The sequence below is a fragment of the Desmodus rotundus genome, chromosome 9, assembly GCF_022682495.2.
Source record: "Desmodus rotundus isolate HL8 chromosome 9, HLdesRot8A.1, whole genome shotgun sequence".
Taxonomy (NCBI): Eukaryota; Metazoa; Chordata; class Mammalia; order Chiroptera; family Phyllostomidae; genus Desmodus; species Desmodus rotundus.
This window is the reverse complement of record NC_071395.1, coordinates 39,609,613-39,625,527: the sequence shown is the minus strand read 5'-3', so window position 1 is coordinate 39,625,527 and position 15,915 is coordinate 39,609,613. Positions and strand designations below refer to the sequence as shown.

Genomic DNA, 15,915 nt, shown 5'->3' with positions numbered 1-15,915 from the left:
CAGCCCAGTGATGGGACATGGGTCTACTGGCCAGCTCCCAGCTCCTGGTCCTTGGTGGGGGCCCCTAGGCGGGGGGGGGGGGGGGGGGGGACTTTGCTTCCCTATCCTCCGGTGTCATCATCTGAGACCCAGCTTCAGTGTAGCTCTGCTGCAAAGGTTGCATGGGATTGTGCATTTAAATAGCCTGGTACTGGAGTTTGTCCCCCTTGGTACAGCACACATTTGGAGCCGGATCCCTGTCTCTGGGCGGCCATCCTGGGCACTGTGGGGTGTTCAGCAGCATCCCTGGCCCCCGTTCACTTGATGCCAGGTCGAGACAACCACATGTGTCCTCAGATGTTGCCCAATATCCCCTGAGGACAGAATCACCCCCTGGTGAGAACCAGTGAATTAGTTGGTTTCCTCCCAAACACTTATTTTTGTGCCTTTTGCTTAAATGAGTCACTGAGGTTCCCCAAACAGGGCTGCTAACTGTGAGGGAGCAAGTGTCTTTTTGTACTAAAGATGCTCAGCTAGCATCAAGCATGGCCGTGATTGGGTGCTTTTCCCAGCACTCCCCAGGTGGGTGTCAGCCTCGTCCTCATCTTAGCCCTCCGAAGTGGTTGCTACTAATCTCCCCATTTTACAGGTGGGGGAACTGAGGCAGATAGAAAACACATAATTTGCCCAAAGTCTCCTGGCCCATAAGTGGTAGTAGACCTAGGTCTCAGACCTGGGCGGGCTGGCCCCAGAGCCCACGCAGGGCCTGGCAAGCAAGTCGGGGTTCTTGTCTTTCAACACGTACCCCAACTTGCTGGAGGAGCTTGGCGGATTGGCTTCCCCTCTCTGCTCATCATTGTTCCCACCCCTCTGCAAAACGGGATGTATTGGTTAGTTATTTTCGTGTAACAAGTTTCCGTGAACTTAGTGGCTTTCAACGTATTTTCCAAAATTCTTTCGTAAAGTCAGTTTTGATGTAATTAGAAGACTGTTTATCCACTACAGGCAGCATCCAGTCTGCTCATTTGTGTTTGTTCCTATTCTGATGGATGAGCAATTGCAGGCTTTTCTTTGTAAAAAACAACAACAACAACAACAAACAAAACCTGTTGGTGGCTCCGGGGGAAATCCCCTCTGTGTTAAAGGCTGGGATGGGAAGACGGAGGATCTCTTTTTCCATGGCCCAGAAAGCCTGACATTTCTACTATCCCACCCTGTGTCGGAAAAGTTTGCCAGCCTCTGCTTGGGGTTGTGCCTCCTGCTACGTTTTGCTGCTTAGACTGAAATATTCCTCCCGGTAGTTAAAAGCTGCGATGTGTTTTGCTGCAGTAACTGGAAACGTCATCCCGCCACACTGATGGTGCCGAAGCTGATGGCGCGGCCCATCTCCAGCAGCGCTCGCAGTGACGATGTGGGGCACAGGATAGCCACGGCCGATGCTGGGGTGCTGGGATGAACCGGCACCATGCCTGCCCCCAACTGAGGCACAGAAGTGGGAGGGGGACTTCGGCTCACACCCACCAGGCCCCCTGGAGAGCTAAAACGACCTTCTATGCTTTCTCATTAGCAAGGGCTGGGTAATGTAGCTTTCTCCTGAGGGCTCTGGGTCGAGGGGCAAGGATTTACAAAGCCTTATTTGAAAAGCAACCTGGGACCCTTTCCCTAGAGTCTAGCAGCCCCATCCTGTGTTCGTGCCCAAGCTTTGTGCGGATGTCCACACAGGGACTTGCCCCCAAATGTTCACAGCAGCTTTATTCACAACAGCCCCCAACTGAAACACCACCCGAGTGGGCGTCCGGAAGAGAACAGATAGCAAATTGGGGTAGATGTACTCTGTGGAATATTGTGCAGCAAGGAACAAGGATGAATTACCAATATTTGATATTTATAACCACATGGATGAAACTCACAGGCATGATGTTGAGTGGAAGAAGCCAGACACAAAAGAATCCATACTCTGGTTCCATTTCAGTGAAGTTTCAAGACCAGTGAAACTAAACTCCAATGAGAGAAATCTGCACAGGGGTAGCCCAGGGGGTAATGATGGAAAAGGGGCCGACGGGCAGTTCTGGAGTCTGAAATGACCGACCTCTTGATCTGGATGTTGGTTACCGGGAGTGTATATATATGCAAAAGTCCGCTGAATGCTCATTTAAGATTTACATACTTTAGCACCTATAAGTTATACTTCAACACAAATGAAGAAAGTGAAAGTAACATACGGTGGTGATGGAGGAAATGAACCCTTTCGTTCACTTGCAATGGGAGTGCAAACAGAGAGCACTGATTTGCAGAACAAGCAGTAGGATTTAGTAAGAGCGAGAATGCATCTTTTCCACATGGGAGGAGAAGTCCCAGAAGTTCCCCTTCCCCGTAGCTACCCTCCAGAGACCCTGCTGACAGGTGCTGTTATCACCTCCGTGTTGCAAGGGAGGGAGACTAAGGCACCAGTCAGAGGACTGGCCCTGAGCCCCACCTCACAGCTACTAAGGGTCATAGCACTCAGATCTCCCCCCACCCTGGTGCCATGGAAATTATGAAACTTCCACCTGGTAAGGTAGCAAGGCCTGTTGTGGGGGCAAAGTGGAAGCAACCGGCATGTCCAGTGACAGTGACAGGGGACTCCATAAATGGTGATACAGCTGTGCTTAATGAAACCATGACACACTTAAAAAGAACAAGGCTGGACTACACATTATTTGATTAGAAAAACGTTAGACATGTCAATGGAATAAAGCTAAACATTGATGCCATCTATGTCCAAAGTCAGCGAACTACGGCCAGTGTCTGGTCCACCACCTGATTTTGTAAATAAAGTTTTATTCGCACACAGTCACGCTCATTTATTGACACATTACCTGTGACTGCTACGACAGCAGCATCATGTCAGGCCAGAAATGCCGACAATAATTACTATCTGGTCCTTTACAGCAAAAAACATTTGCTGACTTCTGGCAGATACGAATTAAAAAGCCAAAGCAGACCGAAGAGTACTAAATATCACATTCATGCGTATGTGCGTACATGTGCAAAACTGAAGGGACGGGCACCCAGCTCGAACGTGGCCTTTCTCTCACTGAAGCACGGAGGTGGGCAACCTGTCTGCAGGTGGTCAGATTTATCCATCTGGAGCCCAGCATCTCCCCTGGGAGCTAGCACGCTCCAGCTGTTACTCCCTCTGAGCCTCAGTTTTCTCACCTATAAAAGGGGCACATTCAAACCTCCTGGAAAGGTCAAGTCACATATCAGATGCATTTGGCTTAGGGGCAGGCACAAAAGTTGGCGATGGTGGGGCAGCGGGGAGAGAGGCATGGGGAGGTGGGTTTAATGCACTTCCCCCTCCAGCTCCAGAGGCCCCAAAGGCAGGGGCCACTTCTTTCTTCCTGATGTAGCCCCAAAGACTACTCGCGCCTAGCATACAGTAGGCACTCATTAAAATTTCTCCCTCACCAGAGCCAAAGCCGGGCATTAAGTAAGGGCCGCCTGGGGGTTGCCTCCATATAACTTCCACTTGCTACGCCCCCACCCCATGACCCTTTAGGTGAACTCTGTCCTGCGATCCATGCACCTCTTGTAGGACCTGATGATAGAGTTCAGGGTGTCCATGGACTGCGGGGGAAATGCTCATCTTTATTTTCACTGACTCTCACTGATATTTATCACTTGCTTAAACTGTGAACAGAGGCAACAGCAGGACTTGGGACTGCACCACAGGTCAGACTGCGTTGCTGCAGACGGCTCAGAACACAGCTGACACTCACCTCCACTGCAGCACCCCTGCGGTCATTAGATCCTGTCAGTGAATTCGGCGGTAAAGGTGTATCCCTAAGCGTCTGTTTCAGAATAGCTCGACTTCAAACATATTTTTAAAAATATTTTATTTATTCTTAGACAGAGAGGGAGGGAGGGAGAGAGGGAGAAAAACATCAATTGTGGTTGACTCTCTCACACCCCCTCCTGGGGACCTGGCCTGCAACCCAGGCAAGTGCCCTGCATGGGAATCGAACCGGCAAACCTTTGGTTCGCAGGCCGGCACTTAAGCCACTGAGCCACACTAGCCAGGGGTCAAAAGTATTTTTAAAGTGATTGTCTTACAAGTTTTTTTTGGTCTTAAAAATTATCATAAAATATACTTAACATAAAACCTACCACCTTAACTGTTTTTAAGCGCACAGCTCAGCGGCATTACATCCACTCACACTGTTGTGCCACCATCCCCACCACCCATCTCCAGGACCTTTCCATCTTCCTAAACTCAAAGTCCATCCCCATGAAACACTAACTCCCCACGCCCCTCCCCCAGCCCCTGGCTCCCACTGTCTTTGTGTCTCTATGAACCTGACTCCTCTAGGGACTTCAGATGCATGGGATCACACAGTGGCAGTGTTTGTCCTTCTGTGCCGGCTTATGTCACTGAGCGTCTTGTCCTCAAGGTTCGTCCACACTGTAGCAGGTGTCAGAGCTTCCTTTTCCTCACTCCGGGATTTGTTTATTGATTTTAGAGAGAGAGGAAGGGAGAGAGAGAGAGAGAAACATTGGCTGCCCCACCTCACACCACACACCCCAACCTGAAACCCAGGCAGGTGCCCTAACCGGGAATCGAACTCATGACATTTTGGTGTAGAGGATGATGCTCCACCCAACTGAGCCACCCAGCCAGGGCAGAACTTCCTTTTTAAGGCTGAACAATGCATAGTCCATTGAACTGAAATATTACATTTTGTTTACCTATTCATCCAATGATGGATTACTAATTTGTTTAAAAATATATTTTAATAAATGCATTGCAACATAATATCCCTATAACCTCCTATATTTTGCTTTGTGAATCTACAAATGGCATTTTGAGAAGAGGCTCCTCAATTCTCCAGGCAGACAAAGAAGCTCAGAAGAAGGCATTTATAATTTGGTGGGCCCCTTACTCCATTAAAAATAATTAATTTATTAATTACTACATTTTACAACTGCATTGGTACAAAGATGAATATTATCCAGGCTGGTTTCTATTCATTCTTTTTCTCATTTTAAAATAATTCAAAACTTTTTGTGGGCCTCTAAAAGTACAATGGCCCTGAGTATGGTGTCTTAGCTATGCCCCATAGATATGTCCCTTCTGGGTCCAGGCCACCTGAAAGGTTAGGACCCCTGCAAATTCTAAAACATCGTGTTTGCAGCTTCAAGATATGCCATCTTGGCCTTGCAGACGTGGCTGCCTGGGAGCTTCCCCCGCCAGGCCAAGGTCAACCCCACCGTGTTCTTTGACATTGCTGTCCAGGGCGAGCCCTTGGGGCGCATCTCCTTCGAGCTGTTTGCAGACAAAGTCCCAAAGACGGCAGAAAACTTTCGTGCTCTGAGCACTGGGGAAAAAGGATTTGGTTATAAAGGCTCCTGCTTTCACAGAATTATTCCGGGCTTCATGTGTCAGGGTGGTGACTTCACCCGCCACAATGGCACAGGCGGCAAGTCCATCTATGGGGAGAAATTTCATGATGAGAATTTCATCCTGAAGCACACGGGTCCTGGCATCTTGTCCATGGCAAATGCTGGACCCAACACAAACGGTTCCCAGTTTTTCATCTGCACGGCCAAGACCCAGTGGCTGGACGGCAAGCATGTGGTCTTCGGCCAGGTGAAGGATGGCATGGATGTCGTGACAGCCATGGAGTGCTACGGGTCCAGGAACGGCAGGACCAGCAAGAAGATCACCATTGCTGACTGTGGACAACTCTCATAAATGTGACTTTTGCTTTATTGTAACCACCTGACCACTCCTTCTGTAGCTCAGGAGAGCACCCTTTCACCCCCATCTGCTTGGAATGTTCTATAATCTTTGTGCTCTTGCCCAGCTCATTGGGTTCCATGTTTCCATACCCTTCCAAGTTTAGCAGGATTGCAGAGTTAACTTTATGACTGTGAAATAAAAATTAACCAAAAAAAAAAAAGACATGCTATCTTGCTTCCCTTCATCCCAACACATGGGTTCCCAAAAACAACTCCTGGATTCCCGTTCCTCGAAATTTGGGGGCGCCCCTGGGTTCGCCCCGCATTTTCCCAGCCCCTGTTCTATTTCCTGGACAGCACTGATCACTGATGGAGATGCTCTGATTTTACATTGCGGTTCTTTTCTCACTAGACTGTGTCCGCCCCGGCCTAGGGCAGGGCTTTGTCCCTTCTGACCCGTGTTGTGGTTCTCAGAGCGCGCCTACCACAAGTGCCCAAACTGCAGCGGGGAAGCGTGCGGGACGGAGGAGGGAGGCTCTGCGGGACCTCTCGGGGACTTTCCGTGTACCGACAAGAAAAGCGTGACCTCACCTCCCAAGCTCCCGCCGGCCCGCGGAAGGGGCAGGCAGCCGGGAGAGCCCGCCCGCCCACACTCCCCGCCCACACTCCCTCGGTGCTCTGCCCTCCGCCTGCGCTACTGCCAGGCTGTCCGGCCGCAAACCCAGGCCTCGAGGACGTCAGCCGCGTGGACGGCCGCCCCACCACCGAAGCCCCGGTAAGTGGAGAAGGCGCGAGGGTCGGCCGTGTATCGTGGCGTGTGTCTGGGGCGCCTGCTGCTGGCCCGGCGCCCGCGGTGCCTTGCCAGGTTCAAGGCCGGCTGCCCCAGCCTTCAGAGCTTCCGGCGTCTGAGCGCTGCAAGTTTGGTGCCCCCCTCAAGGCTCCAGCCCGCCTCTCTGCTAACTCAGGTCCTTCCCGACGCCCCGTTTCTCCCACACCCTGAATCCCTTTCCACCACCCCGAATTTTTTCTCAATCCCTCAGATCTCCTTTAATCTCCGCCCCCTTTTCTCCCCTCTGTTTCTGATTCTCAAATCTCAGAGCTTTCTCTGCCTTAGCCCCTGTTTCTCTTACCCCAGAGGCGCTGCCTCCGCTGCTTCCGCCGCCCCTCCTCTTACCCCCTTCCGAGTCCTGAATCCCCACCTTTCCCAGGGGCTTCAGGGTGTGGGCCCCCCTCCCACGATAGGTCCCTGAAATCGGGAAATTTCCAACCCCCGCCTCAACCTCCTACCCTTTTCCGTGGCGTCTGGGATTGGCACGGAGAACCGCTGCAAGTCTGCTGAGTGCTGGCACCGGCGCCTGCCAGAGCCCAGGTGGCCCGGCGCCCACACGTCGGTCTTCCTTCTCATGGTGGTGGCTACGGCAGGGGGTCGGTGGAGGAGGCACCACAGTGTGACCCAGGCAGGCTGGAGGTCTGGGGTGTGGGTTCCAGAGTTTGGGGGTGGGTAGGTGAGTGAGGCAGACTCCAAAACTGCCTGGGCCTCTTTCCTCCTCTGCAAGGGGCATTTATTAAATCTCCAGCAAACGTTTATGGAGTACCTGCTCTAGGCCAGGAGACACTGTTGAGTGTGCTGGGCACACAGTAGGGACCATGTAGTGCCCTCATGGAGCCCACAGTCAAGAAATCAGCAAAAACTGTGAAAGGTCACAGCAGTGCATGCCACATGCCAAGAGTGGATATCAGGTAGCTTCCCCACTGGCCTGGTGTGAGGATTCCTCAGAGCCAGGCATGGGAAGGGGCCTACACATAGTAGGTGCTCAGTAAACACTGAATAACTGCCTCCTTGGTTTCCTATACAGCTTTCAGAGGGGGTCTGGCAATGTTTTGCTTTGCAGGTCTTGTAACAGTTCTTAATTAGCCAAAAGGAGTGAAGTGCACCCCTACTATGCTCCAGTCTGGGCGGACTCATCGATTAGACTCATTAGACTCCAGATTAGACTCATTGTCTTCCTGGGCAGAAAGGAGTCAAGCAGGAAACGTTTTTGAGCACTTATGATGTGCCAGATGCTATTTTGTCCATTTGTTGATGTATTCAGTTCGTAGATATTTATTAAGCACGTACTGTGTGCCAGTCACCAGAGATACAGCCGTGAACAGGGTAGATGGACATCCCTGTGTTAGTCGAACTTACTCCAGTAGAAAGTGATGCATATTCAACAAAGCGAATAAAAGTGAGTGTCAGGTGGTAAGAAGTTGACAGAAGAAAAAAAAAAGGCAGGGAGTGTGGGGAATGGGGTTCAGTATTAAGCCGGGTAGCCAAGGTCTGACCTTGATGAGGAGGTGCCATGTGGGCTGAGAACTGTAGGAGGCAAGGGAGCCAGCTGTGTGTATATCTGGGGTGTTCCAGGCTGAGGGAACAGCCAGAGCAAAGGCTCCCGGAAGACAGGATCCAGCATGGAGTATTTAATGAACAGGGTGGCTGGATCAGAGGGACCAAGGGGGAAAAGGGAAAGAGGTGAGGGCAGGGAGGTGACAGGGTCCTAAAACAATCCTCGATTACTCCCTCCAGACCCCAAATCAGCTTCTTCCACATCGTTCCAGGCTCAAGCATTTGTGCCAAAAGCCTAGGTGTCCCCCTTGCCTCCTCCTGCTCCTTCATGGTCTTCAAATTACCCACAGACCCAACCATTCCCATCCTTCAGTGAGACCACCACCTGGTCCAGTGGCCATCATTGCTTGCCTGAACCAGTGGTCACCTCCACCTTGGTCCCCAGCACCTCTGCTCCTGTCCTTGCCCCCAACAGTCTGTCCTCCCTGCAGTAGCCCCTCTGGGCTGTGAGCCCCTAAGTCAGGTCCCGCCCCCTCTCTGTCCACAGACCTCCAGGGCTCCTATCTCAGTGAGGTAAAAACCCAAGTCCTCCCCACCATGCACAAGGCCTGGCGTGACCTGCCCCCACCGCCAGTCCTCATCTCCCCAACCCACTCTGCTTTAGCCTTGTGGGCCTGCTTACTATTCCTCCAACACACCAGGCACAGTCCTACCCCAGGGCCTTTGCACGTGCTGTTTCCTCTGCCCGAATTATGAATTTCACATATATACTTTATATATATCTTATAGATAACATCTATAATATATACTTAATGTACTCACTGGACTGTCAGCTCCAAGAGGGAAGAACCTATATCTGTTTTTTTCTGTTACTCTCCTGGTAGGTTCAGTAATGCCCATTACATGGTTGAACCTGAAAAATTACTTCTTGAATGAATGAATACTATGCATGTATCCTTTCCCTCTCCTCACACCATTTATTTATTACACAACAAATATTTTTAGCCCTGAATGGTGTGGTTCAGTGGGTTAGGCATCATCCCATTAAACCAAAGGATCATCAGTTCGATTTCCAGTCAGGGCACATGCCTAGGCTGCTGGCCAGGTCCCCAGTGGGGGGTGTGGAAGAGGCAACTGATGGATGTTTCTCTCCTTCTCTTTTTCCCTCCTTTCCTCTCTCTCTAAAAATAAATCAATAAAATCTTATTTAAAAAACCAAATATTTTTAGAGTTGTTCCTCCATGGATGACACACTGGCCCACTTTTTTTTTTTAAGCTCACAAGTTCTCTTATTTGAATTGGCTGCCAACTTGGCAAAACCTAGCAGCTTCCTGAAAATCTGAATGTTGTCAAGCTTCTCTTGAAATATTAGCAGATCTGGTCCTGCCAAGTCCATTTTCTCTCATAGCACCATGCACAAGTCAAAGCCACTACATTCAGACAGGCCCAAGGTGGTTTTGGTTTTCAGGTCCCCCCTCCATTGGGGTAGCAACTCAAGCCCTCCCTGCAGCCTACAAAGCCCTGTATGGCCTCCCTTTTCCCTCCCTGTTCTCACCTCCTTTCTCCCCACCCTCACTCACTCTGTTTAAGACACACAGGCCTCCTCGCTGTTCCTCCAACGTGCCAGACAAAGTCCTGCCCCAGGACCTTTGCACAGGTTGTTCCCCCTGCCTGGATGTTCTCTTCCCTCAGAAGACCCCAGGGGTCAACTCCCTCTCCATTTTTATGTCTTAATGAAATCTCCCTTTTCACTGAGGTTTTCTTGAACCACGGTGTTTTAAACTGCAAACACCCACCCCAATTCTGGGTATTCGTGACCCCCCACCCCCCTGTTATGTTTTCCCATGGCACTTATCACCGGTTGATACACTGAGAATTTCACTTGTGTACCTGTTGATTGTCCTCCACTCTAGAAAGTCAGCTCCATTGTTTGGGTCTCGGCGGTTTTCTTCTCCCCACCAGCATTTCCACACGTCAGGCCACTTCCATTTTCCGAGCAGCCAGGCAGCCACCGACCTCCTTACACCCTTCCCGCAGCACTGCCGTTCTCCTCTGCGCCACTGCGCTAGTGCCCCTCAGTCACACCCCCGCACCTCCACTTGCTGGGGCCGGCATCCACCCATGCTCTCTCTGCCCTGCTGCTGACCTCCTTGGAATCGCCAACCTTGGCCCGGGTGCCCCAGTGGATGATATGACATCTGCTTGAAATGAGTTTTTTAAAAATCCTGAATCCTAGCTCCGGCTGGGTAGCTCAGTTGGTTAGAATATCACCCCAATACACCAAGGTTGTGGGTTTGATCCCCAGGCAGGGCACGTACAGGAATTAACCAGTGAGGGCATAAATAAGTGGAACAACAAATCAATCTCTCTCTTTCTGTCTCTCTCCATTGCTCCCTCTCTCTCTCTCAAAAAATCAATAAATAATAAAAGTTTTTAAAAGTCTCAAATTCTAGACTAGGGTCCCTCAACATCAGCATGTACTAACATTTGGGGCTAGATCACCCTCTGTGGGGAGCTGTCTTGGGCACTGTGGGGTGATGAGCAGCACCCCTGGCCTCCACCCACTTGATGCCAGGGGCACCTTTCCCCACAGTGTGACAACCAGAAGTGTCCCCAGACCTCACCCAGTGTCCCCTGGGGAGAAGGGGTGTCCCCGTTGAGCAGCACTGCTCTAGGCTGGGGTGCCCAGGAGGCACAGGCAGTGGGCCTCAGCCCCGCCACGCTGGGGGGCAGATGCAGTGTTCTTGGCCCCCTGGAATGGACCTGTGTTTTCCCCCAGTCTTAATATGACATGACTTGAGCACCTGGTGACTTAAATTACGGGGTTGGGACTTTGCCAGAGACCGTGGGAAGGCCTTCTCTCTGAGCCTGTTTTCTCCGCAGTGTTGGGAGGAGAGGACCGTGAGGCTGATTCCTTCATTCAGCAGGTGTCCGTCAGGTGCCTGTTCTGTGGTTCACTGTCCCAGCAGCGCTTGGGAGAGACTCGCCCTGCACCCTCTGATGCCCACTGGCCAGAAGGCAGACAGTAAATGTGAAAGGTTTAATGCACAGGAAAAGTTCTCCCAGGGGCAAATTCTGTTGTGGGGGAAACAGGGTGATATGAGAGGGACAGGCTGGTGTGGGGAGCTGAGGTGGTTGTGGAGGGCTCCGTTGTACCTGAGGTGGTGTCATTGTACCTGAGGGCTGAGCGGTGAGACTAAGGTCACCCAGGCAAAGGTCTGGGAATAAGGTTCTCCAAGCAGAGGGAACGGCGCCTGCAAAGAGCCTGAAGTGGGAATCAGCATGACACTGTTTGAGACATAGAAGAGGACGTAGCCTCCACATGGCTTGGCAGTGCTGTTAGACATAGAGCCAGCACTCGGTGATGGTTAGCGCACCGTATGAACAATGCTACTTGTATCAGTTAGCTATACGTATAGCCGTGTAACAAATCACCCCAGAACTTTGTGGCTCAACATCCACAAACAGGTATGATCTCACACAATTTCGGAGTGTCAGGCAGCTGGAGTCAGAGAGGCCGGGGGTTCTAGCTTGGAGTCTTCACGGAGGTCACAGTCAAGCTGGCCGCTCGGGCTGCTGCACCTGAAGACTTAGCCGGGGCTGGAGTCGATGGGAGTCTGAGCTCGATCCCTGCGTGGCTAGTGGTGGGGGCCCTCAGTTCCTGGCCACGTAGGCCTCTCCACGGGGCCGTTCATGATGTGGTTTGCCCCCAACAGCCTGACAGAGGAAGAGAGAAAGCCAGTGTGTTTTATAACTTATGTCACGAGTAGTACCTTCTCAGTTCTGCCATCTTCTCACAGCCCCAGGAGCCTACTCAGGCACAGTGTTGAAAGGACCACCCACAGCTGTGAATACCAGGGTGGGGAGCTCATTGCGGCCATCCAAACATGTGTTGAGCACCTGCTGACCTCCAGTCAGTGGACCCAGAACTTTCCATACATTGACATAACTCAGTTCCCTGAAGCAATCCCCTAAGTGGGCTTATTATTAGCATGACATGCAGGGTAGTCTCATGGCTAGGCACATAGCCTCTGGAGCCAGACTGCTTGGGTTCAAATCCCAGCTCTGTCACTCACTGGCTGACTTTGCCCAGGTGACTTCACTCTCTGGCTCACTTTCTTCATTTGCAAATGAGGGGAAATAGTAGTGTCTACCCCTAGGGTGAGACCTGGAAAGCGTCAGCTGCTATTCTTTTGCAGAGGAGGAAGCGGGTTGGGGGAGATGACACATCTTGCCCAAGGTCCCCCGATATGATAAGTCATGGTGGCCTCTGAAGGCGGTGTATCTGGGCTGCTTCCCAGGGACTCCCCTTCTCTGGTGGTAATGTGCTTCCTGCTTCCCACAGGTCTGGTCTGCTCTGGCAGTTCCCCGGAGTCCGGTATGGTGAGTGGGTAGGGGACGCTGGGCGTGCAGGAAGGCAAGCGGTGTGGAACATGCCTCCGCCAGCCGGCACTTCTGCCATCGTAGGCCGCACCCGTCTTGCCCATGGCCTGCACGGGCCCGTCGCTCTCCAGTGCCTTTGACATTCTGAGCACAGCAGGCCAGAACAAGCTCCTGCATCTTAAGCACAAGCTGAAGACCCTGCGCCCATGCTGGCGGGGGGCGGACCTCCTGCACGCCATGGTGCTCCTGACACTGGGCCAGGAGACCGAGGCCAGGATCTCCCTGGAGGCCCTGAAGGCAGATGCAGCAGCCCGGCTCGTGGCCTCCCAGTGGGCCGGCATGGACGGTGGCACTGAGACCACGAAGGAGCCCCCAGACGTGTCCTGGGCTGTTGCCCGCGTGTACCACCTGCTCGCCGAGGAGAAGCTTTGCCCAGCCTCTATGCGGGATGTGGCCTACCAGGCAGCCCTCCAGGCTTTCAGCTCCAGGGATGACCCCCAGCTCAGGGAGCTCCAGGAGGAGGCCCAGGAACGGTGTGGGTGGGACATCATCAGGGACCCCAGGGGCTTCCAGCCCCTCCACTCTGCTCTGGGCTGCCTCCCGCCATCCTCGGCATCACCCTCCGCGGCCCGCAGCCTTCCTCAGCCCATCGAGGACCCCTTGGACTGGAGCAGAGGACAATCCCTGAGATCCACCGGCACCCCGGCCTCCCTGGCCAGCAACTTGGAAATTAGCCAGTCGCCCACTGTGGCCCTCCTCAGCCAGCCCCGCAGCTCCCATGGGCCCAGCAAGCTATGTGCTGAGCCCCTGGTGCATCAGCCTGTCCCCACAGGCTTCCAAGAGCCTGAGGAGATGAGCTGGCCTATGTCAGGAGAGATGGCTGACACCCCGGTGCCATCAAATAGCCCAGACCCCGAGCTTCCTGAGGTGGCCTCAGATGCACGCCCTGCTGGCCTGTCCAACCCCTCTGAAACTCCAGACACCAGTGCCCACTACCCGGTGGAATGTACGGAAGTGTCACCTGCCCCCAAATCCCTCCCCTTACCCTCCAGAAACACCTGCCCTGTCAAGGACCAGATGCCACTACAAAGTCCTGTAGAAGATACCCCTTCCTCGATAGCCCAGCCATGCCCCCCAACTCCCTCGGCCCCAAAGACATCCCCTCCCTGTCCTTCTCTGTCAACTCCTTGTCCAGCTCACCTGGCCTCCTTGAACCTGGGTCCCCCTCCCCCGGAGTCAGAGTCACCCGAGCAGCAGTTCTACAGCTTCGTGGTCTTGCACGCCAAGGCAGATGAGCACATTGCCCTGCGTGTCCGGGAGAAGCTCGAGGCCCTGGGTGTGCCCGACGGGGCCACCTTCTGCGAGGATTTCCAGGTGCCTGGGCGCAGCAAGCTGAGCTGCCTGCAGGACGCTATAGAGCACTCAGCCTTCACCATCCTACTGCTCACTGCCAACTTTGACTGCCGTCTGAGCCTGCACCAGGTGAACCATTCGCTGATGAACAGCCTCACACGGCAAGGGTGGCAAGACTGTGTGGTCCCTTTCCTGCCCCTAGAGAGCTCCCTAGCCCAGCTCAGCCCTGACACATCCAGGCTGCTCACCAGCGTGGTATGGCTAGACGAGCGCTCTGAGATCTTTGCCAGGAAGGTAGCCAACACCTTCAAGCCCCACAAGCTGAGGGCTCGCAAGGCCAACTGGAGGAGGGAACAGGATGCTCGGGCCCTGCGGGAGCAGCGCCAACACCTAGAGGGTGAGCGGCAACAGGCAGCAGCATTGAATGCCGCGTACTCAACCTACCTCCAGACCTACTTGTCCTGGCATTCACAGATGGAGCAGCTCCAGGTAGCTTTTGGGAACAGCATGACATTTGGGACTCAGTTGCCCTCTGGGGCTCAGGTGCCCTGTGGGGGCCAGGGGCCCTTGGGAGCCCAACCACTGTTTTCTGGAGCCCAGCCACCCTTTCCTACTTGGCCCAGCCACCAGCCACCAACCCTGCCTCCATGGCTGGCTGGCACCCCCAGCCCAGCCTTCCCGCAACCTCCAGCCTTCCCGCAGCCTCCAGCCTTCCCGCAGCCTCCAGCCTTCCCACAAGCCTCACCTGTGCCCCCTCAGAGCCCAGGGCTGCAGCCCCTCATCATCCACCATGCACAGATGGTGCAGCTGGGGCTCAACAATCACATGTGGAACCAAAGAGGGACCCAGCCGCCTGAGGACAAGACACAGGAAGCGGAATGACCAAGTGATGAAGCTTATGACCTTGACCATCCAATGCCCTTGGAGACTTCCCATCTCCCGGGGTGCAGTGGAAGATGGTGTTACCTGCTATCTTCAGGACATTGCTAGGGACACCTTCATGTCTCAGGAAATCATGCAGAATGGGCCCCAATGACTTTCCAGCTCTTGGGAAGGCCAGAATTAGATGTGGTGTTTACAAACTTTCTGGATGGTGGGGTGGGGGGAGGATGGGCTAGGGGATATTAGTGCAGTGTTTTAATTATAATAAATATTTATTGAATGCTTCTCTAGAGCCATTCTTCTCTGGGAAACTGCTGGGAGATTTGTTAAGATAAAAAACATGCCTACTGTACCCAAAAAAGGGAAACTGAAGAGAAACTCGCTTCTCTCCATGAATGGAATGCACTAGAAGTCTCTGGTATTTGCTCCTTTCATTGGCCAGAACGTGGTTACAGGGCTCCTCTCCAGCTGCAAGGGCCACTGGGAAATGCAGTCTTCTGAGGGACCGTGTGCATTGCTAAAAGTAGTTCTAACACTGGAAGTGGTTATTTAGCAGTTTCTGCTGCAACTCTTTCGGGGAGTTTTGGGGGTTGGGGTCTCCCTTCATGTGTTTGCTGAGGCTGGGCTCAGATCCCACTGTGTGATTTTCAGCGAGTGTCTTCACCCCTCTGAGTCTTTGCTTTCTCAGAAGTGCAGTTATGAGTCCACTGTTTCAAGGTCATCAGTAAATCGTCCCATAACACTGAAACACCAGGGACAGAGTCAGGGCTTATTAACTTCGCATGCCTGGCAGGGGAGGGATTCATCTTTTCCTGAGAAGAGGAGTAGAATTGATTTTTGAGCACTCACCACTGAACTGGAAGCTTTAAATATCTAAATATATTTTAATCTCCCAAAATGACCCCTGAGGTAGAAGCTTCTGTGGCTGGGCACATGTACAGAGGGGGGAAACCTGCGACCCAAAGAGGTGAATTCTGGCCCCAGAAGTCAGGGGTTGGAACTGGGGAGATTATAATGGATGAAGCCAAACTTCCAAGGGAGGAGATAGTGGGAGGGCCCAGCAGGCCCTGTCCACCCAACTGCCCACTCACTTTGCGCCCCTTCCCTCCAGTGGCTGCCGCCCCAAAGGGCAGGCCTGGTGTGAGTCACCTGGGCTGTCATTTGCACTTGCTTTCAGTGGCTGACTCATATTTTGTCAGGGCTCTGCTCCTGGCCTCCCAGTCATGGTGAAGTGAAACCCCGGGGAGGAAATCCTGAGATTAGATCCCAGG

General features: G+C 52.9%; 2 protein-coding genes across 2 annotated transcripts; both read left to right on the top strand.

Annotated features, from left to right (window-relative positions):
- Positions 1-5,218: 5,218 nt before the first annotated feature.
- Positions 5,219-5,907, top strand: LOC112312259 (peptidyl-prolyl cis-trans isomerase A). The gene has a single exon (XM_053911216.2). The coding sequence runs from the start codon at positions 5,396-5,398 to the stop codon at positions 5,711-5,713; it is 318 nt and encodes a 105-aa protein (XP_053767191.2). The 5' UTR covers positions 5,219-5,395; the 3' UTR covers positions 5,714-5,907.
- A 448-nt stretch (positions 5,908-6,355) lies between these two features.
- Positions 6,356-14,845, top strand: TICAM1 (TIR domain containing adaptor molecule 1). Its single transcript, XM_024569244.3, has 2 exons — positions 6,356-6,475; positions 12,372-14,845. Exon 2 carries the CDS (start codon positions 12,512-12,514, stop codon positions 14,642-14,644), a length of 2,133 nt encoding a protein of 710 aa, XP_024425012.2. The 5' UTR covers positions 6,356-6,475; positions 12,372-12,511; the 3' UTR covers positions 14,645-14,845.
- The last annotated feature ends 1,070 nt before the right edge of the window (positions 14,846-15,915 follow it).